Source organism: Ostrinia furnacalis, unplaced genomic scaffold (genome assembly GCF_004193835.3).
Source record: "Ostrinia furnacalis isolate ACB-3 unplaced genomic scaffold, ASM419383v2 OfSCF3271, whole genome shotgun sequence".
NCBI classification, from domain to species: Eukaryota; Metazoa; Arthropoda; class Insecta; order Lepidoptera; family Crambidae; genus Ostrinia; species Ostrinia furnacalis.
Window position 1 is genome coordinate 573,326 of NW_021133510.1, and position 24,052 is coordinate 597,377.

At 36.7% G+C, this 24,052-nt stretch overlaps 2 protein-coding genes across 2 annotated transcripts; both read right to left on the reverse strand.

Annotated features, from left to right (window-relative positions):
* Window positions 1–12: 12 nt before the first annotated feature.
* LOC114357610 (odorant receptor 4) lies at window positions 13–3,215 on the reverse strand. The gene is made up of 7 exons (XM_028311314.1): window positions 2,615–3,215; window positions 2,138–2,342; window positions 1,894–1,990; window positions 1,571–1,675; window positions 874–962; window positions 359–425; window positions 13–121 (listed from the first exon to the last, which is right to left on the reverse strand). Exons 1-7 carry the CDS (start codon window positions 3,198–3,200, stop codon window positions 59–61), a joined length of 1,212 nt encoding a protein of 403 aa, XP_028167115.1. The 5' UTR covers window positions 3,201–3,215; the 3' UTR covers window positions 13–58.
* Window positions 3,216–14,420: 11,205 nt separating this feature from the next.
* LOC114357621 (odorant receptor 4-like) lies at window positions 14,421–17,438 on the reverse strand. The gene is made up of 4 exons (XM_028311338.1): window positions 17,390–17,438; window positions 17,066–17,162; window positions 14,554–14,709; window positions 14,421–14,477 (listed from the first exon to the last, which is right to left on the reverse strand). The coding sequence occupies exons 1-4, from the start codon at window positions 17,416–17,418 to the stop codon at window positions 14,421–14,423; spliced, it is 339 nt and encodes a 112-aa protein (XP_028167139.1). The 5' UTR covers window positions 17,419–17,438.
* Between the last annotated feature and the right edge of the window lie 6,614 nt (window positions 17,439–24,052).

The window sequence follows — 24,052 nt, forward strand, 5'->3', positions numbered from 1 at the left end:
GACGAATTTGCTCATTAAGTTTACTACCAGTAGCACAAATACTACGTAGATTTTGGACTTAAGACCGTGTACTGTAGATAGTTTGGAGAAGTGCGAAATATGACCAAGCTGTGCTCAATATCTGAAACAAACGTTTTAAACATATCGATTAAAGTTTTAATAAAGATTATATTTATTAGTTACTAAATAAGAGTTAATGTACACACGGCCACACTGTTAACTATCCATTTCCGTTTTTGCTCTCGCTCTCGTCAAATAGTGATTCTTTGCGATAGAACGAGATGACGACAGGCAATGGGTAGGTGACACTGTTGCCGATAGTACATTTATCTAAGTTAGGTAGTAAGTAAAACCTTACCTTCATGTAAGCTCTCAAGTTGACATCTGCGAATCCAGCTGCAGTCAGCTTGCACGGATCTTGGGCTCTACAAATGTAAAGAGTTAAATAGAAAAATAGTATGATAATAATAATTACCTACGTATTTTATATTAAATTACTTTTTTCATTTTCCTATTCATGTTTCTCTTATAGAAAAACTTTTTCATTTTCGTACCGTATTAGCTTAATTATGTTACCTACGTTAATTATCTGAGCAATTTTCTTCAAAACTCCTAAATACCTACGTAAATACTAATCTAAAATGCTTTTAATTTGTTGTAACAAGAGATTTAACAAATTTTAATACCAGTTGACTGACTAAATAAAGTTTAAAAAAACGCACAACACGACATTTTATGATAAGGATTTTTTTCTACTTTTACTCTCCCTAGGTTGTCTGGTTGAGATCACTCTATGTATAAGAAAGTCTAAATTGAGCCGTCTTTTTTGTGTATTTCTTTCTTTCTTGTCTTTATCTATAAATCTATTTTCACCTAGTTTGAACCAGAAGAACGTTTCTTCCCATCATTACATCGGTGAGGTACCACCGGCTGTTGTACACGGCGTTGCTCACATCTATGCTCTGGAAACCAATTATCATTCAACATCATCAGTCAATAATCATAGAGGCGAAAACAGACTTAGATCAACTATAGTGTATCTATGCAATATGTGTATTTGTAAGTGGCGAACAATGGCGGCGGAGAGGAAGAAGAAGGAACACGTGACTTATTTAACCAATCAAAGCGCACATGGCATGGTTATTGCTTACTTATTATTTTACGCGTGAGTTCAGTAAGTTTATCAATTTGCGAAAATTTGGGCTAAATTAATACAATACGAGTATAATCTCTTGTATAGAAGCCTACGGAACTTTATCAATTTCCCACAAAATTTTGCGGTCTTGTTATTTTCCAGTGACACGTACATTTTCTTGTATAATCATCCTTATTACAATAGTAAATAAGAAAGATGCCAAAGTGTTTAGCTTAAAGTGCCATCGTGTGGACATCTTGCTCTCCATAAAGACGATACCCATGTAAGTAAAATGAAAAAGAAGCTTGCATGCATGTATGAAGAAGCTGACGGCAAGTACGTACTTACATACGTACGTGACTGGAGCAATGTGCATACGCTTCCAAGGAATTTGCTTTCTCAATTTTTTGCTCCTCTAATGTGCAATCTACTTACAGAACTCATCAGGATATCACCAAAGAAGCATAGAAAGAACACTTGCAGCAAGCTCATGAAGAGGAAAATGATGAACGTCATCACAAACGCCTTGTCATCTATGGTCTGAAAGAAAATAATATTGAAAATTGTCTATTGGTTGTACCAAATTAATGAAGCGAAGGTTTTTGAAGCGATAATAGCCGAACGGTGAATTGTCTGAACTCGTGATACGAGGAAAAATTGAATCCCGCCGCAAATACGAAACACAAGCATTTATTTAGCCTATCTTGAAGGGTTAAAGGGATATTCTTAAAAAAAATGATATGAATAAAATTATTTACCGTAACGTTAAAACCAGTGAGGCAAATAACCAAGGAGCTGGTGCAGAAGTTCAGGAGAGTGGATTTGGAGTATACTCCTTCCAGCATGTTTGCGGATCTAAAAAATAAAATAAAATTTAAATATCTCAGTGGGTATACTACTTATTTAGTCTTATGAACATAGAAATAGAGAAGTTTTGGATTTTATAAGCATTTGTAAGTTTTGGACGTCCAATAAAGAATAGTAACATCTATGAACAGTTACCTTATAATTTCCTGGTGCCACTTGATCAACTCCTGGAATTTGGTCCGAATAGCAGCCTGGTAGATGGAATCCACCGCAGAGACACTCCTGCTGGGAATGATCTCTTGGAACTGGTGCTGCAAGAGCTTGAACTGGATCTTGATGTGGGTGCAGCAGGTGAAGAAGAAGTAATCAGTGGCGCAGATCTCCAGAAGAACGATACATTCTGGATTAGAATAGTCAACATGCTGATAAATCTTTGCTAGTAGAGACAGAAAACTTCATCATCATCAACAGCCGTTTACAGTTCACTGCTGAACTATGAGCCTCCTCCGCTATAGTGGAGGGTTTTGGCATAATGCCCACGCTTGGCAGGCGGGTTGGAGATCGCATTTTAAAACATTGATGTTTTTCGGAGAGCGCTGCTGCCCGTTCTCTGTTTGATGAATGTTATAGAAAATTCATGTATTTGTGTAAATATACTTGGTATAGACTTACCTGACCAAATCTGGTGGATATACGCAAAAGGCCAATACCGGAGATCAAAGGAATCGAATGGATACACATCCAAAAACGGTAGCATAAGTTCTAACTGCCCCGTAGTAAAATACTTAACTGCTATCAAAATGAGAGGACTTGCATCAAAAACGACAATCATCAGGCAATTCAATACGTTTAGTACGCTAATTATAATGTTCAAAAATTTTATTTCTGGTTTGATCATGTCCTCTCGCTCAGAGTTTTCAAACTCCTTAGCTTTAAGTTCTAAGCTTCGTATATTGTCCATTAGGATGTGTACTTTCTTTTCGTTTAAGATCATGAAAACAGCTTTGATATCTCCAAGAATGCTCAAGGTTAGACAAGGAGCGACATACGTAAGCTCTGTGAAGTTTTTGCCGCTGGCAATACCGTATAAGACCCATTGCAGAGCTCCAACGATGTCGGTGTTCAGCCAAAGAAAGTTGAAGAGATAGACGCAGTTTTGCTTGAAGTTTCTTTTATCGTTTTCGATATTTAAGCCAGTGAGTCGAAAAGCGAATGTGATCTTCTTCAAAGATTTGTCAAACAGCGATTCTTCTTCCATTTTTGCGTCCGAACAATCGCTCGTTTGATCGGTAAATGTTTTTAGTGTGAAGTGTTCAATTTCTCCATCTGTATGATTAACCATTGTTACCTTGAACGTGGCGCTATGCAATTTGAATTTGAAATCAGGATTAATTAGTAACTTGAATTGTAACCGTAGGGTTAGTGAGCCAGGTCAAATTAATAAGTCACCATAATTAGAGGTTCTGAGTGATCCCATAAATGCTACTTTCGCGCCCTTTTACTTCGTTTTATTCTGTTAGTATATCTTCCTTTATAATGTGGTGAGTTTTGTCCGTTCCTACATAAAAAAATACACCTGTTTTTGCCCGATCTTGTCGTGACAATGAAAAATTTCCGTAACTTTCAAGTGATTTTGCAATAAATATTTATTGGCAACTACCTAGCTAACAGCTCACTTGATAGACCCTTACAGTCCTTGGTGTATAATCTCTTCTTAAAGGTTACATAAGATTTTGCTTGACACCTGCCATCCGCTATGCACTGAAGGGAAGTCGATCCTTAACTCCGAACTCCACCTATGTTCTTCTGATTAATTTCTTCGCGTGTTCAATGGCAGTTTAACTTTCCTAGAACAAACTTGACCTTCACTGGTTGGGTTTTTGGCGGTCAAGCTGTAGATCCTGGCTACACAGGAGTTGCAGCGGTGGGAACGAGAGGTGGGAATAGTCAGTTACTTGGAAATAGCTTTATTTTCAACCGAAATATAGGAGCCCGCACTGTGTCATGCATTTTCACGAACTAAATCAACGCCGCGTAATATTGGGTAATTAAAATGTCATTGTTTGATATAGTAGAGTTGATAATGCTTAGAATTTGCACTTTACTAGGATACTGCATTGTACCTAGTGGTTCGTTCGTTTAAGCTAAATGACGTTTACTGCTGGACAAAAGCCGACTCAAGAATAAAGGACTAAAAGGATAATAAGTGGTACCAGTATTATACAAAAACGCCTTATAGTATTATAAAAGATTGAAACATAAAATACTTTCAAACTACCGATTTCTTTTCTGGTAATTGGTCCAAAGAACTATGTACTACCATTTTTCCACTAGCTCGAAACATGTCAGGATGAGGCAATCAGTGGTATTTTAACCGACTTTAAAAAAGGAGAATATTGTCGTAGGTAGAAAAGGTGGCTAGTTTATGTGGACTATAAACTGCAACATTTTCTACTCTAAAAAAAACCATTCAGTATTTTTTTTACTTTTATGTGTTTTAGCCAGTTTTATCGTATCACCATATTCCAAAGTCTATGGCGTTAAACCAACAGCTCCTCCCATCAGTGTCGCATTGGAAGGTACCTACGCTACTTCAAATACCGTGAAAAAATCAATGAAAAAATCGTTAAGATTTTCATAGTATGGGACAGCCTCAGAAATGGAAGACGTAGAAACTCAAACACAGTTATTTCACCAATCACTCCGTATATTTTCTTGTGCAATACAATTCGTTTCACAGCTCGAACAAGAATGCCGCCATGGCACAGAACTATCGACAACCGCGGGTATCAATACACTGTCTTTATTAATTACAATACTTCATAACTTTGNAATTTAATAAACACAAATTTATTTACAATAATAATTTAACAATACCTACAGCACGTTAATAAATTGTATAAACAAAACTATGAAGTATTTCCTAAAGAAACGGAAGTAGTCGGTATCATTACATAATTGCATTCAATAATCAAGGTTAAATTACAATATTAAATAAAACTATTATTATCAGATCTATACATGTTGTAAAATATATAAATATAATAATGAATTATATAAGTAGGCTTACAACTCGGCCGTCCTGTTGATAGCGAGTCCCTTCGCTATGAAATAATATGTACATAACTGACACATAAAGTAAGTACAATCATACATACTCTAATTGGATTTTAAACACAAAATAAATAATTAGTAATGTATTTGCATAGAAAACAATTGTTATAGCTAATGTATATGTTACAGGAAATGTATGAAATCCGTCATTGTATACAATTCCTAGGAATTGTGTATAAGTCCTAAAATCACCCGGAAATGTGTGATGTAAATTATATTAGACACATTTCCTAGGAAATTTACACATTTCCTAAACAGCAATCGGAAATGTAATTAAGATTTCTTTTTTTTTCTCCGAAACTTAAGAGCGTTGTCACATTTTTCATGCAGAAATCGAGAATTTGGCAGATTTCGAAATGATTTTAGTCATATAATTTATTGTTATAGCTTCTTTTGAGTTATATCATCGTAATTATCATACGTTTTTACGGAATGTCTATTGACAAAATCTCGTTCAAATTGGATGTTTGCCTACGAAAACAGCGAATTTCGAAAGCCTGATTTCCAGGTAACTCGCGAAGGCACAACTTTGAACTAATATTACAACAAATGTATTTCTAAGTAAGAAGATAGAATGTATTCATTAGAATAAGCATACCCTGAAGAAGAAAGTCTATTGAGAAAATTTTGATGTTTAATTAATTAAAATGCATTTTTATCATGTCTAAGATAGTCAAAATTCGAGAAAATTACTGCAAGAAAACAGGTCACATCTCATAATCTAAAAGTCATTTGGCAACATAAACTACTTTATACTTAAGAAGAAACATAATACTATTATTGTGTGAAAAAGAAAAAATATCTATCTTCAATCTTCAAATGAAAAATTAATTTTTTTTTTTTTTTTTTTTATCCACAACGAGGAAGCTCTTGGCCTGTATCTCACCTGAAATACTATAAAATCGGGTGCATCAAATCGCATAAATCAGTCGTGCTTTGGCACTCGTAGACGCCGGGTCTATGTCAGTTGACTGCCCACTGACGTATATGCGTCACGCGTGATTTTTTCGTAAATTGTAGTATGATTGAGTACTTTTGATCTGCAAATATTTTTAATTTATTTGTTTAGGTAAATCGGACTTGTAATTTCTTTCGTTTCAAACTTTTTATTATTTTACTTACAGAATATGGGTAGAATAGATAAAAGATATTATTATGGTATCTGTTTGGTCAGGAAATAATAAATGACTAATAAAAATTTTAACAGCGTGTCAAAACATTAGTCTATGATATTGTGTTTCTATCAACATAAAATATACTCTTCCTTACTAATAAAAGTTGAATAGCGTCTGTATGGTCACACAACGCTTCGTCATGTTTTTCCGAAAGTTCTATTACTGACGACTGAATGAAAGAAATAGGTGCGTAACTATTCATCTGATATTAAACGTTTAGTAATAAAGGGGTAGGTCAGGTAAATGGCAAATCCACCAGCGGTCGCTCGATGACACTTAGACAAATAGTTTTATAAAACGTCAACTAAGTTGGTTAGGTATTTGTATTGTAGATACTTATAGGTAGGTACAAATGATTGATTTGTACCTATAAGTATCTACAATACAAATACCTATTAAATGAAGATTGATTTTTAATTATACAAGATATCGAGAAACTGTTTACTGTTCCTGTAAGTGCTTCATGAGCTCTTTAAAACAATAACAATAAATAGGTCAAAGAATAAACTGGATCTATGCAAAAATTCAATGTTTCCGAATTTCATACTAAATGTATGCCGCCAGCCATACCTACCATCTACCATTAGAAGTGTTAATTTTTTAAATTTAAATTTTTAATTGAGTAATCAAACAACAAACTCGTAAATTGCATTCTTATTTAAATTATTTACGGAAAACATGATTTTAGGTTTAACTTGCTAAAATATCATCAAGAGATACTAATTAATAAGGTATCCTTCCGTTTGGCCAAATTACTTTTCGCCAAATTTCACTTCGCAAACAACTTATCGCCAAAGTTTCATTTCCCAAATGAACTTTTAGCAACTGTACTTTTCGCAACTAATTCATTTGGACAAATNTAATGTCTCCTAATTCTTCTGTCGTTGTCATATTCACTGTATCGTCTAAGACTTCACTTAATATTCCATCACTCCTACATTTTATATTAAACCCGAAAAGCAACTCTGATGGCGACTTTTGAGTTGTTTTGTGAGTTGTCGTGTTTAGGCCTAACTGGATATCTAGAATTTGTTCGTCCCAAGACTTTTCGTCTTTGCCATGGGTCGAAGTAGAAAGTGCATCAAGAATGGTTCTATTGAATCTTTCTACTTGACCATTCGCGCGCGGAGTTGAAACAGCATTCTGTATATGTTTGATGCCATGTGATGTTACAAACTCCTTAAAAACTGCACTGGTGAAACTAGTGCCTTTGTCAGTAATAAGTCTTGTTGGTNTGTTGGTACTCCAAAACAACTGACGTGATCTTTAAGAACCCTTACGGTAGTCGTTGATTTGGTGTCTCTTACCGGTCTTATATTGACAAATTTTGTGAATCCGTCCACTAAAACAAGTAAGTAGCAGTTGCCCTTCTTACTTCTTATAAACGGACCTAAATGGTCCGCATGAACCGTATGAAAGGGTATACTTGGTTTGTCTATTGGGTGTAGTTCACCTTCGCGTTTACCTCCAGGTGCCTTATGGTGTGCACATTCTAAACATGACGATACGTATTTTTTTACGAATTTGCGCATTTTGGCAAACCAGTAGTTTTTGCGTATTCGTTGTAAGGTTTTGTCATAACCAAGATGACCAGCGTCATCGTGGTTCATTTTCAAAACCTGCCAACGAACCCCTTTTGGTACAAGCCACTTAATTTGATCCCCATCGATCCTATATACGCGATTATTTTTGAGTTTGTAGTTTTTATGAACATCTATTAGCTGTTCCGAATCAGGATCTGATAAAATATCCTTTATCCTTTTTACCTCCTCGTCAGCGGATTGTACAGTGGCAATCCAGTCTTGTTCATCCCCTTCAACGGCCAAAACGTCAAAACACTTGGGAGACTCTGTTTCATCTCCCTCAATAGGGTTGCGACTCAACGCATCAACGTGTGACATTCGCGATCCTGGACGGTACTCAATTGTACAATTGAATTCTTGGAGCTGCACCCACCATCGAGCAATCCGCGGGATTAAGTCACGCTTGATCATCGTTGAACGCAACGCATTACAATCGGTGAATATTTTGAATTCAATGCCGATGAGATAAACCCTAAATCGATTCAGTGATGCTACTACTGCTAACGTTTCAAGATCGTAAGAATGGAGTTTTCGTTCGTCTGCGTTTGTCTTGCGACTAAAATATGACACAGGTTGGAAAACTCCATTAGAGTTGGCTTGTAGTAAGATACCGGCTAGTCCCTCTTTGCTTGCGTCGGTATGTAGTTGGGTTTCGGCTTTATGGTCATAGAGCGCGAGAATGGGTCTACTGATCAACATTTCTTTTATTTTGCTAAACGCACAGTCCTCCAGTTCAGTCCAAACCCATTTCGCTTCCTTTTTTAGTAAATTAGTCAACGGCGCCGCTATCAGGGCGTAATTCATGATAAATCGCCTAAAATATCCTGACAAACCAAGAAATTGTCTAAGTTCGTGCTGATTTTTAGGTGTCGGGAATTTTGAGACCGCTTCAGTTTTACGATTTCCAGGCCGGATGCCATTGGAACTCACCTCATACCCAAGAAAATCGATATTGTCGAGGAAAAAGTGACACTTACTCAGTTTCAAGGTTAAACCACCCTTTTCAAGAAGTTCTAAAACCTCTTCTAATCGTTGTAAGCCTTCATTGACGTCTTTGGCTGGTATAAGGACGTCGTCCATATACACGATAGCGTATTTAATCTTCGCTTCGAGTAATATTTTGTTAATCGTTCGCTGGAACACCGAAGGCGCATTTACCAAGCCAAATGGCATCCTATTGTACTCAAATTGGCCGTCTGGTGTCACAAATGCGGTCTTATGTCGTGATTCTTCGGCTATCGGTATCTGGTAGTATCCAGAGGCCAGATCAAGTGATGTAAATACCTTGTTACCTGCCAGTTGATCTAACTGATCCTCAATTCGAGGGAGTGGGTAGTGCTCCTTCTTTGTCTTGCGATTTAACGCCCGGTAGTCGACACATAATCGTTTATCGCCCGTCTTTTTTTGAACCAAAACGATTGGGCTAGCATAAGGCGACGTCGACTCCCTAACGATACCGTGATCAGCCATCTCCTGTATCATGCTCCTTACCAGAGCACGATCGGCGTAGGACATACGGTAGGGTCTGTAGACAACTGGCTCATTATCCTCCAACTCGATTACCATTTCCGTTAAATCTGTGAAGCCCAAATCATGAAGTCCGTTCGAAAAACAATGATTATATTTTTGTACTAAATTTTGTAATTTTAACTTTTCGTCCTCACTTAAATTGTCGTTACAGTTTAATGCCTCATTCTTTTGGGTTTCACAGAATGTAACGTTACAAGAGTCTAAGACTGTTGTTGATTTCTCAGTGTCATTGTACAGTACACGTGTCAAAAGAGTACCTTTATCGAGTGTGATTGAATTGGGCGACGCGTTGTGTATTAAAAGTGCACTAACACCATCCTTCACCTCGTATTCTCCCGGCAAAAGGTAGTATTCCTTTCCCTCAGGACCCCTTACAGAACCATTTACGTAGACACGTGCATTCACAGCTGGACTTGAAATAATCTGAACAACACGCAACGTATTCGACGGTATTTCAACATTTTTACTTGCTACAAGATGCATTTTAACACACTGAATTTTTTTAAATATAACTTCCGTAGGAGTCTTCGTGATGATTATGTCGGGTTTTTCCGTAAAGGAATGCCCCAAAAGAACTGACTGATTGATAACGTAGTCGTCCACGACGTACAAGTTTATTGATTCCTTTATTCCCTGAACCTCAACCGAAACAGTCGTCATTCCGACCGGAGAAATCAAATTAGCACCTATACCTCTAAGAACAGGTAAATCCTCTGGCATGACTACTTTTAGGTTAAGTTCCGTGGCTTTGGTCAGTTTTATGAGGGAACACTGACTACCCAAATCTAAATGACAATCTATAGAATGGCCATTGATTTTAATTTGAAATATGTATTTTGCAGTAACATCTTGATTTGAACACAATTGCGCTACCTGTTTTTCATTGTTGCCTTTATTTTGATTCGTATCTTTGTCACAATCTTTATTTGGGAATTTATTTTTAAAGCAGTGAGCTGACGAGTGACCTAGTTTATCGCAAGTGGTACATTTTGTGGGAGGTTTGTCGCATCTGAAGCTGGGGTGCCCTGTTTGATCACAGTTATAACAAGTAATTCTTGAACTACCAGGTTTTGCAGTTACAAAACCCTTACGATCATTACGGGACCTAGAACTCGAGTCATGATTGTCGCGTGTATGTCCTACCTTAACGGTTCTAAAATATTTTAAAACCTGCTCGGGTTCGGAAAATTGTGCAGCTTGTGCACCTACTTTTATAGCTCTGTCTTCCACACCATATAGCAAACAGTCAACCGCCTGTCGCCCATAAATTTTACAGCGATTTAACATATTTATTTTAGCATAATAGTAGTGTTCAAGCGATTCGCCGTACTTAACCTTTTTAGCAAGCATTTCAGTCAAGAGTTCAGCATAGTCTTCGCGAACAGGGAAAGATTCCACTAATTTATTTTTCCATTCAGCCCAAGTGAACATCATTGTAGGTAAACTTTGATACCAGGATCTCGCTACGCCAGTTAACTTGGGGAGAGCGTAGTGGATTATTTCCCTGTCATCCCAGCCGTAGATTTCGGCGCACTCCTCTACTTTTGTCAACCACGTTAGAACGGTTTGTTCCTTTGCCATAGGATCAAACTCGGGTACAATGTTGGTATTAAAGGTTAACTTAGACTTATCTGAACTCTTAACTGTTTGCAAAATTGTCAAAAATTTATTTAATATGGCATCAGTCGAATCTGTTTCCCTAGATTTCTTAGGACTAGGTGGATGTAGTTCATCAGACTCTCGTGACGAACTACGTCTCCTTTTCCTTTCATACCTGGAATCCGACTTCAGATTCTTCTCATCCTCTCGTCTCCGCACGCACCGACTCGGGCTTCTCCCTCTGACGTAATGTTCACCAGATGCAGCGCTCGGCGACCGGCTCCGCTCTCTCCGTGAAGGTGTGCGAAGAGACCTCTCGTTCTCCCGACCCCTTCTCGATTGTGCCCTCTTTTGTTCGCGATGCTCTCCATCTGAACCATCATGCCGACCAACCTCGGTAAAGCGCGCCCGCGATACCCCTGGTTGTTCCGACGATTGTCTCCACGTGTTAGCCTGACCCTCACACCTGGGTTCTCCTGGCCACGTCGCAAAACTGGACTCACGCTGTCTCGAGTTAAGCGTTTCTCGACCCTGGCCCTCAAACCTGGGCACACCTGGGTCTTCTCGACCCTGGCCCTCAAACCTGGGCACACCTGGGTCTGGACTAAAAGTCTCATAGTTTCGACTTTTCCTTTTATCTCGGTCCATTGCAACAACTGAAACTGACAAATCACAGCTTAGTAAACCGAAAACAACCCTTTTTCATTTTGTACAAGGACAACATAGCCGTTGTCTAATATCGAGATTAACAATAATTATCTGATAGATAAAATAAATATCTGATCAGGTAGATACGTTTAACCACAGAATTATCGTATAATTTGACTCTTATTGACGAAGAAAGTAGGTAAACCTAACCATATAATTGTTTTGTGAAATAATTATCATTACCAGATTTAAAAAAAAAAGAAAACCCCATAACTAAGATTTTAATAGTACTGTCTGGTTTTATTTCTATTGCTTATCTTGCCTAATATTTGTATCCTGCGGGGTTTCGAACCCGCAACCGTAGCTATTTGTCTCGCACGCAAACTACCAGTGCCAGACGAACGCCAGTACACGTAATAATTCTATATAAGGGTATATTTACCTTAGTAGGAATCCAGCTCCTAACTTGCTAAGTATATTAGCGTCTAATAGTTAGTTAAAACGTGATTGTTTACTCGTTGATTTACTTCTAGTACTTCTAGTTAAAGCAACTCGGTCTCACTTTCATAATAATTTTAAATGTACGAATAGGAATAATACGGCGTCAAATGAGGCAAGGTAAAAAAAAGTTCAAGAAAAAAAAATCGTAAACAATCACGCAATAAATTACTTGTATTTCCTCTTATCGAATTTAATATAATAAACACACTTGTAATTGCAAATATAAAACAGCGGTACTTACGTTTCTCCTATGTAGGCGTAGATCGAAAACTATAATTGTTTTCGTCGATCCCACTTCTGAAGCTATGGGACAGCCTCAGAAATGGAAGACGTAGAAACTCAAACACAGTTATTTCACCAATCACTCCGTATATTTTCTTGTGCAATACAATTCGTTTCACAGCTCGAACAAGAATGCCGCCATGGCACAGAACTATCGACAACCGCGGGTATCAATACACTGTCTTTATTAATTACAATACTTCATAACTTTGATTTATTTGTATTTATTTACAATAATAATTTAATAAATAATTTAATAATAATAATCAATTACCTACAGCACGTTAATAAATTGTATAAACAAAACTATGAAGTATTTCCTAAAGAAACGGAAGTAGTCGATATCATTACATAATTGCATTCAATAATCAAGGTTAACTTACAATATTAAATAAAACTATTATTATCAGATCTATACACACGTTGAAAATATATAAATATAATAATGAATTATATAAGTAGGCTTACAATAGGTACAAATTCTGAATATTCTGCTTCATAATTTTGTAAAACTGAATGCCACGTAATACCTAATACCCATGAATTTACTATTTCAATTTGATAATAAAAAAATGTACAAGAAAACAAAAAAAAATATTTAAGTTAGCATTAAAAAAATATCTATAATAAGTACTTTAGGTGCAACAACCGTCAGTTGTAAATATTTTAGAAACATTAAGAATTTGATGAAATAGACTCCATTATCTAAATTCTCCATAAAGACGATCCAAAGTATACGAACGAATAGGTATACCCAAGGATACCCTATAGCAGCGGTTCCCGAAAGGTGGTCCGCGGAACCCTGAGGTTCCGTGGAAAGGCCGCAAGGGTTCCGTAAAAAATATTATCCCACGTTTCGTGACCGACGTTGTGCGCACCGACTTGTTTACGCACAAGGGAGGGGCAGGGCGTGCGGGCGGAGTAGTACGGGGTTTCCGCTAGGAAAAGTATAATCAATTAGGGTTCCTTCGAAAAAAAAATTGGGAAATCCTGCCCTATAGTGTTGGTAAGTACTTTACAGTGTTCTGCAGAAATACGTAATGGTCCTTTAGGTGAAACTAAATCCTGTAATAATATGAAGCGTTAGCATTAAACAAACACTTTTCCACGTCGTCAAACGCATTAGAACCGTCTCACTTTGTACAACATGAGAATGCATTAGCACTTTTTCCAACTACATAAGGTGCATATGAAGCTTGATATGCTGTGCATAAAGTAGCTAACCGCACGCCATTACTATAGCAGCTCCACGCTGGAGTACGGAACTACGAAATGCTCCTTTCATCATCATCATCATCATTTCAGCCAAAGGACGTCCACTGCTGAACATAGACATCCTCCAATGATTTCCACAATGGCCGGTTGGCGGCGGCCTGCATCCAGCGCCTACCCGCTACCTTATAAGGTCGTCGGTCCACCTTGTGAGTGGACGTCCTACGCTGCGCTTTCCGGTACGTGGCCTCCACTCCAGAACCTTGCTGCCCCATCGGCCGTCAGTTCTGCGTACTATATGCCCTGCCCATTCCCACTTCAGCTTGCTAATCCGTTGGGCTATGTCAGCGACCTTAGTTCTTTTACGGATCTCCTCATTTCTGATCCGAATGCTCCTTTAGATGAAACTAAATCCTCCTTAACATGCAACTCGCAATAAACAATCAATTTTCCACGTCGTCAAGCGACACTTTGCACATGAAATTATGCATTTTAGTTGCAAAATAACACCTATCCCAACTAAATAAGGTGCAAGTGTCAAGCTTGATATGCTGTGCATAGAGTAACCGCACGCCATTACTCAGGTGAGCGCTCGGATCGCGGGCCGGGAAGCGTGGTCGGTTTTTGCTGTCGTATCTTGAGGGAGGTGCAAGTGGGGGCCAACAGTTTCGGGAGTTTTCGTGAGTCTTGCAAATTATTAAAAGATATCAATTGTGATGTTCATTTATTTAAGTACTACAGAATTAGATAAGTATTACAATTATTTCATAGCTAGATTTAATTAACTGCATGCGTTTTTAAACATAAAAATATACTTATAGATGCCGTACACCATCAACCGAATACGATAGTTTTCAGCAATGCAAAGTACGACCAGGCGTTACTTAGGATCTGAAAAAAAAAGTTTTCTCAATAGTGAAATAAATAACTTTTATTTTTATTTGATTTTATTGATTTACGCACTCACCCTCATAAATGCCGTTAGGTTTACATCAGCAAACCCGTATGCAGTCATCTTGCAGGGCTTGCTTGATCTTATCAATATCAAAAGCAAATTTTTGCCGATAATTGGCTCTTTACCATACCATAGGCACTTGTAAGCAGCATCACCGACTCCCATGCTCTACGAAAACAAAAGAAAAACATTAAAATTCGAATTCAATAAATTTCGATCTCGATCAAATCGGTCATTCTCCGGATCTGGATTATTTTGTTGATTACCCCGACCTTTTTTATTTTTGAATTTAGAGTAAGTTTAGGTAAAACATTTCAAAATAGACATTATTACGAGCATATTTTTTATATTGGCCCATCTGTAGCAAGCAGGAATAAAAAGTTATGCGACATCAAAATTTTCATGGTCGGGGTAATCAAAGTTGGGAGTCAGAGTAATCAAAAATAAAACAAAATATTTTATTTTCTAAGGTTTTTTTAAGTTATGGTAAAATAAATGTTATTATAACTAGCCATTTGTTATTTTGATGTATAAACGACAATATTGTAAAGTTTCAACAAAATCTGTTAAGTAGTTATTGCGTAAAAGAGTAAAAAACATACAAATATATTATACATATAATATTAGTGACTCAATGTCCTATGTCTCCTATATGGGACAGAAGGCGTCCACAACAGTCCTCCATCGCATTCGGTCTTGAGCTTCGTGTTTGATCTCGCTCCAAGTCTTAACAGTGCGCCGCTATGTTTTTTTGGCGCGACCACGTTTGCATTTTCCCTGGGGGTTCCAATCTAGAGCCTGCTTGGGGATGTGATCGGGGTCCCTTCGGAGAGTGTGGCCGATCCAGTTCCACTTGCAGCGTTTATTCTGCTGAAAGATCGGTATTTCGTGGCAGCGTTCCAAAAGTTCGTCGTTTGAAGATTTTGGAGAATTCGGCGAAGACAGCGGCTGAAGAAGATCTGCAGCTGGTGCGAGATAACCTTAGTGACCTTCCACGTTTCACGCCCATAGAGCAGAACTGGTTTGACGTTGGACCCGAATATTTTGATCTTGCTTGGGTCAATTTCCGTGACTGCCATACGGCTCGAAGTTGTGCGAAGGTAGCTCTGGCCTTGGCAATGCGCGAAGTGATGTCCTCTTCGGTACCTCCAGGCTCTGAAACGATGCTCCCGAGGTAAGTGAAATTGTGGACTCGTTGGACATCCTCTGCACCAACGGTGTGCAATTCCTCACTCCAGATCGCATCTCTTGGGTCTTCCGGTACTGATACCCTTGCTTTACCCTTTTTTCGGCACAATAATTAGAAGCCCCTTATGCCAGTCGTCTGGGAGTTCCTCTTCCATCCAGATGTTTTCGAAGACAGGTGTCAGGACGTTAACGGCGGAGTTTACATCGGCTTACAGCATTTCAGCGGTGATAAGGTCGAGTCCAGGGGTCTTGCCAATTTTGAGGGATAATATTATGTATTAATAGGAGATAGGATTTCATTTTAGTAAAGGGTAATTTTGCTTATTAAACGTTATTTAGTTAATCATTCATTAGTAAAATTACAGTATTATTGATTACTCGGTGACAAAAGTCGGGGTAATCAAGGTCGGGGTAGTCAAAAAATTAAGGTTTATCCTGAGCCCTGCCCAATCTGTAAGTTGAATCCCATATGTTTTAATACACAAAAATGCGGTTACATGGACCATTATTCCTGTACATTCTCAAGAACTTTCCATGTAAAGAAACCTAAAAAAACAGGATAGAGTAAATCAATCGTGCACTGAACCAAGGTCGGGGTAATCATATTCTTATCTCGATAACTCCGAAATCCTGCGACGAGTTGCATTACCGATCACCTCGGCACGCAGGCCACCACTAAAGGTTCACGGGGGAGGATAGAGCTCGTTTCTAAATTGCGTAGCTAGGGACGTAGGCGCACATTAGTGACGTGTCGGGGTAATCACGGTTAACGCCCGGACACAACTTCAAATAGTTATTTTACAAAACCTTTTAGTCATATAGTTATATCGTATTTAATTTATCAATGTTTATTTAATCAGTAATCGATTACATAAGCATTGAAAGCGGTAATAATAACGGATTAATTTATACGAGCAAATTTGTTCTGAAATCGGGAGCGCGGACACGTCGTGGTAATCAATTTTTGACGACTTACGATTTTTTTTAAATTACTTAATTAACTATTATTAACTATCTCTGTGGTTTAACAACTAGAACCAAAGTTATACTATTAGATAAAAATATTTGTTACTAAAATATTATGATATTCGGGTACTTTTTGGCCCCGGACAGGTGATTTTCTTGGCCGGTGGAATGACCCAAATATTAGAAATTACCGATCTCATCAATAGATCTCCAAAGAAACACACGAAGAAAATTTGCAGTAGACTTGTCAATAGAAATGATACGAACGAGATAACCATAATCTTGTCTGTCAATACCTAAAAAAAAGTTGAATTGTCAAAAAAACAAGTTGGATGCAACGAATTTAGAAAAGTATCACGGGTATACTTACCAACACATCGAATCCAGTCAGACAAATTAAAACGGAGCTTGATATGAAGTTGAAGAGAATACTCTTGGAGTAAATAACTTCAAGTGTCTGTGTACACCTGCAAAATAAAATTCAACACCTCTCCAATTAAAATCAAGTTTCGTCCGCGGACACATCAGACGACGCACTTTAACGCCAAGTTAAAAAAAATTGTGTACAATTTGATGCCGTATTTTTTTGTTCAGTAGCTATGTATTCTTTTTCTATGAAAATATTTTTCTTTCTAATATTTTGTTTTTTCTTTCTAATAATTAGGACTATTAATTTAATTTAAGCATTCTTTACCTTATCAAATCTTGATGCCACATTACCATCTCCCGAAAACTGGTCTTGAAGTTTTTCAATGTTGTATTCTCCTTAACTAAGTCTTTTATTTCAGTTTGTAGAAGACGGAATTGTATGGTGATAAATGTGCAGCAAGTGTATAAAATAAAATCTGACGAACATATGTAAACGTTTACTACGACATCTGTAAATGAAAATTGTATATTATTAGAATGATGAGAACAAACTAATGAGCAATTAGTTTTACAAAAAAGTTGTAATATTAAAAAAAGAATTAACAATTTTAGAGGAATTTGTATGAAGGTATTAATAATATCATGTTATAGGTAATGTTTACAACCGGATATTTTTTTCATTTCTAATATAAAAATATTGTAAATTATTACGATACTTACTTGACCAAATTTGATGCAAGTAAACAAAAGGCCAGTACTTTATGTCATGCGAGTCAAAAGGGTACAAAATCAGAAATGGTAACACCAGATCCCATTCCTTTGTCCGGTAGTACTTGTAGCCAATTAAAATCAATGGATTTACCAAAAACATCATCACTAAAACTGAGTAAGCAATATGCAACACTTTTATTAGACTGTGCAGAAAACTTATCTCATCTTTGTAGATTTTATCATTTTCCTTTTTTTTCTGGCGCAGTTGATCTTTAACTTCCATTTCTTTGAGAGTACTAATCAATTGTTGGAGTTTTTTCTCGTTTAATACAACGGCGAGCGATTTAAAGTTTGCTAGAAAGCTAAAAGTTATACAAGGAGCACAGTAAGTTATCTCGGCAAAATTTTTTCCTTCTTTAATTCCCATCGCAAGACACCAAATGGCGCCTGCCAGGTCAAAGTTAAGCCATTGCAAATTAAAAAGGTAGATTAAAGTAAATTTCAGACTATTTTTGCTGTTTTTGATATTTATCCCTGCTATATGGCACGTGAATTTTATTTTATCCAGTGATGTTTCAAGAAGCCTATTTTCAGGATTCATTTTTTCCAAGCACGAGACGCTCTGACGAACTGTGCGATGAAATTAACTTTGTTTTGTTTGAGTTGATTACGAAGCAATTGGAAAACTTTTAATCATCCTTATTAAAGAAAGTTTCATTCTTTTCTTTTCTTTTTAAGTTGTTTAATTAATGTTTTTACTTATTATACAAGATGTTTTAAGATGGATTTATAACAATTTTTGGATTTATAAAAAACGCATTTAAAAAAGATTACTAAATTAAATATAATATCGTTAATTTAATTACAGTTTTTAAATCTAACTTAATAAATTAAAGTTTCAAAAACATTCGATACGTAACATTTAGTTACAATTTCAAAGAAAGTCCTGGAATTTCGCAGCCCATCCCAAACTAAACTCGCGGCCCCAGTTGAGCGTCCCTCGCACCCCTGGCACTTGTTGCTGAGATGCGGCTGTGTTTCGCACTGCCGTCATTGTAGCTGTCACTCGCTTTTGTCGTTTTGCGAGAAAAAATACTCGACGGATCGAGGTGCGATCGTGTACCGCACATGGCGACGTGAAAATTCCGTTTTGGGAGTAAAATCGTAGAGCTTACGATTTTCCAGACTTTCCGATAAAACACTTTTGTAAGATTAAGTTAATGTAAAGAAAACTAATCTAATTGGAATGGTTATGACAGAAAAAAAAAATATCCATTGGACGACATGAATAGCTTAAAATGGCGTTACATGTTTTTTTTAACCCCTTCTTGATTATTACGTGTACTGAACCTTAGTAGTATTTATTTACCAAAACCAAATTGAACATCCTCAGTTCTTGGCCTTTTCTTCCTTACTGTAACTAGATTTTAAACTTTGTATATTGAAGAATCCCCTGCTCTACCAAACTGCTACTACAACTTACTGAAAACAAGTGGTCACAAAATTATTTAAATGTTCAAAAGAGCTTAAATTCAGCCCTTTTACTTCGTTGTTAACCATACTGTTAAAATATTTGACGATAAAATCCAATTTAGGGAATTCATAAACAAACTCAATCATTCGTATTCGCTTCCCGTTAGAAAAATAGGATCATGGTTATTTTTCAACTTCCAACCTAACATGCATTTTGCATTTTTTCCTCAAAAAATGCACACGGCGGCGTAACCCAGACAGCTTAAAAGAAAAAACTTCGACAGCGGAGTCCGCTTTTCGGTTATCTGTGGGCGCCGGTTTTCCCGCGCTATGATTAACGACAGTGCACTTTTCTTTTTTTCTTCGCGCGCAACAAGTGTTACGTTCCGAAACTCGGAAAGTATTTTGCTGACCACAGACTTTTACAAACATTGGTTTATACCATGAAGCTAAAGATAAAAATGGAGGCCAGACTTGGAACAAAAACTTGAGTCAAATACCTACTTATCTCTATCTCGCTCTCTGTGGGCCGACCTCTCTTTTTAGCGTGGACTGTAGCATTGCTATCTCCTGACTTAAATCTTCTAGTAAATTCTTCGAAATAGCCAAATCACTAACCAAATCAAGGTTAAACAAATAAATAATTAAATATTTGAACTACGATTACCTAGTTGAATTAAAAATCACAAAATTGTCCACCGTTTACGTTTAATGTGTTGGCGAATCAGGGAATTACAATCCCAATTCCTGGGGAATCGGTACCATGTGGCAACATCGGCCCAATACGGCCCATCATGGCGGTTGTTTACTATTTTGTTTATTATGCAGTTAATTTCGTTCGAGATTGTTTACAGGAAATAATCATTGTTTTATCACAAGAAATGGTGCAAAATTTTGTAGTGCGTGGTTGCGGTAGTACGTGGTGTCCTGGAAGTGAAATAAGATTCCACGCGTAGGTGTTTATTTCGTGATTTCCGACATTGGATCATTGTAAACATTTTTCACATTTTTTACAATAATTTCTTCCTATTAAGTTTTACCAGTATTTACACTTATCATTTATTAATGATACCTATGTCAAGAAATAAAGATTTTACATTGAGTTTCATTGAATTTGAGAAAATTTATATTTTTTGTTTATTTAGAAAGAGAGAGTTTGCCCACAGAGAGCGAGATAGTGATACATAGTTTATGCTTCAAGTAGGTATTCAGAGTGTGGCCTCCATTTTCATCTATAGCTTCATGCAGCAGCCCACAGATTGGAGAGTATGTCAGCCCACACAAGTGTCAAAATTGTCTGTTGTCTGTCAAGTCAATCAAATGTGTTCGTTCGTCGTTTCGTTTTGTGTTGCATGGTGCGTTGTTGTTACAAAAAACAATAAACGAATTAATTTTTGTGATCGTTGTTAAGTGTAATACAAATTAATATTGATTGCTGGTGTCAAGGATAGTAACCTCCAATAAAGCTTTTTTATCTTACCGAGCAAAGGTTTTGTGGGAGCAATAATGTCGAACATAAATGTTTTGCCTGCTCAACCCATGGGCATCCAGAGTACAGCGGGAGCTGNTTTATACAATGCTTAGCAAAATTCATGTAGAGTCATGCATTTTTTGTGGATGATTTTGGAGATAAACATGTTAAAAGCTGCTTAACTTGCAAATTAATAAGATTGTTTCACTACTTAATTAAAAAACTATTTAACACATAAGCAGCAACTGGATCCCGACGGCTTGTGCTTTTCGAAGCATGACGGAGTTCTTTTATAACGGTAAAATATAGATTTAAGCTCGCATTAAGTACATTCACTGCATGATCGATTACAAAATTGAGTAACTATACAGTTCTACCCAATGATATTATATAAAAACAATTCTTTAATATCATTGGTTCTACCTATAATTACTACAAGCTCGCGAAAATTTCATGTAGTAAAAAAAGTTTTTATTATTTTTTTACATGGAATCTCCAAATCGTAGACTTTTTTTTTCCATATTTTTTTAAAATTTACTTTTATGCAAAGGAACAACGCCATACAGCCAGAACTTGCCCCGGAATTTGCCAATCCACTGCTTGGCGCCATTTTTTTCCACAGTTGGCTTCCCGCGCTACCGGCCATTCACGGACGAATAACTCTGCGTTCCGTTACGCGTTTTCATGGAAAATGTAAACAGCTATACAATGCATCGTTACACACTTCTTCGAATTTAAATGGTTTTCGTACGGTTCGTGCTAGTGTGATTCATACGGTTTTTTAACGAGAAATGCTGCAAAATAATTAAAGTGAATATGGAAGAACATTATATTTTTAATTACTTTATGTCTGTTTATAATTATTAGTTTATGCCTGCAATATAATGATAATGTGAAAATTACTTTGTTAATTTTAAACAAATTATTTTAAATGCTACAACCAACCCCCTCTAATACCAATTAAAAACAATGCTTATTATCTTATGTCATTAAAGCCATTTATTATTTCAGTAATTAGTCAAAGTACCTAATGAAGTTAAAAACTTTTTCTAGTAAATTACCTTTAATGATTTCATGTTCATTTTCAAAGAATTGCTGAAATCCTTTGTTTATTTTCAACTTTAGTTCCATAAACTTTTTCTGTCTATAATTATACTTAATAAATCTGTAGAGAGGTCAATTCTGTACATGAAATATATTTTCAAAATAACTATCAGGGGGTGATTAGTGATCGATACTGATGCCAAAAATGAAATCAGTAAATTTTTTGTCTGTCTGTCTGTCTGTCTGTCTGTCTGTACATGTATGTTCCTTATAGAAACAAAAACTACTCGACGGATTTTAACGAAACTTGGTACAATTATTCTTCATACTCCTGGGCAGGTTATAGGATACTTAGGAATTCCCACGGGAACGGGCATTAGCGGGAAAATCCTTTTGTATGAAAAATCTAAACCGCTTAAGTTAGACGCTTGAAATTTGGCAAGCAGGTACCTTAGTAAACTTAAAGCTTAGTTATAACAGGATATTGCAAAATTCCTACGGGAACGGAAATTAGCGAGAAAAAACATTTGTATGAAAAAATCTAAGCCACGTAAGATAGACGCTTGAAATTTGGCATGTAGGTACCTTAGTAAATTTAAAGCTTAGTTACAACAGGTTATTGCAAAATTCTCACGGGAACGGTAGTTAGCGGGAAAAAACATTTGTATGAAAAAATCTAAACCGCGTAAGTTAGACGCTTAAAATTTGGCATGCAAGTACCTTAGTAAACTTAAAGCTTAGTTACAACAGGATATTGCAAAATTCCCACGGGAACTGGAATTAGCGGGAAATTCCTTTTGTATGACTGACTCACTGACATACCCACGCACAGCCTAAACGGCTAAACGTAGGCACTTGAAATTTATAAGGGACGTAGCTTAGGTACCGTAGAGGTGCACTAAGAAAGGAATTCCCGAAATTCCCACAGGAACAGGAATTACCGGGAAAATCCTTTTGTATGAAAAATCTAAACCGCTTAAGTTAGACGCTTGAAATTTGGCATGCAGGTCCCTTAGTAAACTTAAAGCTTAGTTAAACAGGATATTGCGAAATTCCAACGGGAACGGGAGTTAGCGGGAAAAAACATTTGTATGAAAAAATCTAAACCGCGTAAGATAGATGAAGGGGGTAAAACGGGATCCACGCGTACGAAGTCGCGGGCGGCCGCTAGTAAGTAATAAATAAAGGAAAATCGTTTCTACATCGGTTCAAGTAATTGCTATAAATAAAGTTTTTTAGAGCATTTTTCTTTAGTGACCTTAATAAAGGGACTAGATTCCAGTTCGGCCTGAAACTCAGCTTCGCCGTGTGAAATTCAGTTTACCTTAGATCGTTATGTTACAGTCAAAACTGACAGACTGCAAAAATCAGTCAAAAGTGGTTTTGATTGATGCCCTTGCGCCTTGGTCAATATACATTTTGACCGAATTTTCCAGTCATAAGTGGTTTTGACCAAAGGCGTTAGTCAAAACCACTTTTAAGTGCAAAAAATCTGCCAAAAGTGGTTTCACCTGATTTAAAATTTTACCAATCAGTCAAAAAGTGTCATGATTAGTGACAATTACATGGAAATCATCAAAAATGTGTTAAAACCATTTTAAAGTGTAAAATTTTTATGATTTGTGCATGCAAAATGATCACACCTAACTTAGTTACAACAGTAATAGTGCTAGGTACTCTTCAGGTAAAAGATAAGTATGTAGATTTTAATTTGTTTGGTCGGTTAAATAAAATGTTTTGCACTCAAAAGTGGTTTTGACTAACGCTCTTGGTCAAAACCACTTTTGACTGATTTTTGCAGTCAAAAGTGGTTTTGACTGATTATGAGTTTAGACTGCAACAGTTTTAAGTAGGTGATATTCTAATGTTATCTCTGCTAATATTATCCCATCAAAAACAATACTTGTCAAAAAAACCAAGTCTCGCAACTCAGTTGTTCTACGGTAAAAAGTTGTGAGATCCATGTAATACCAAGTCCAGGCCAGGAAATCTTTAACGTTTTACATAAATATATTGACTTGGCCATCGCATGAAAACACGTGTAAATTTAATTATTTAGTGCGATGGCCAAGTCAATATATTTATGTAAAACGTTAAAGATTTCCTGGCCTGGACTTGGTATTACATGGATCTCACAACTTTTTACCGTAGAACAACTGAGTTGCGAGACTTGGTTTTTTTGACAAGTATTGTTTTTGATGGGATCTCATTTCTTTTTGTATTTTGTAGACAGCAGTTATGTATCTAGAAAACTGGACCGAAATTGAAAAATTTTACTCGACTTGGCGG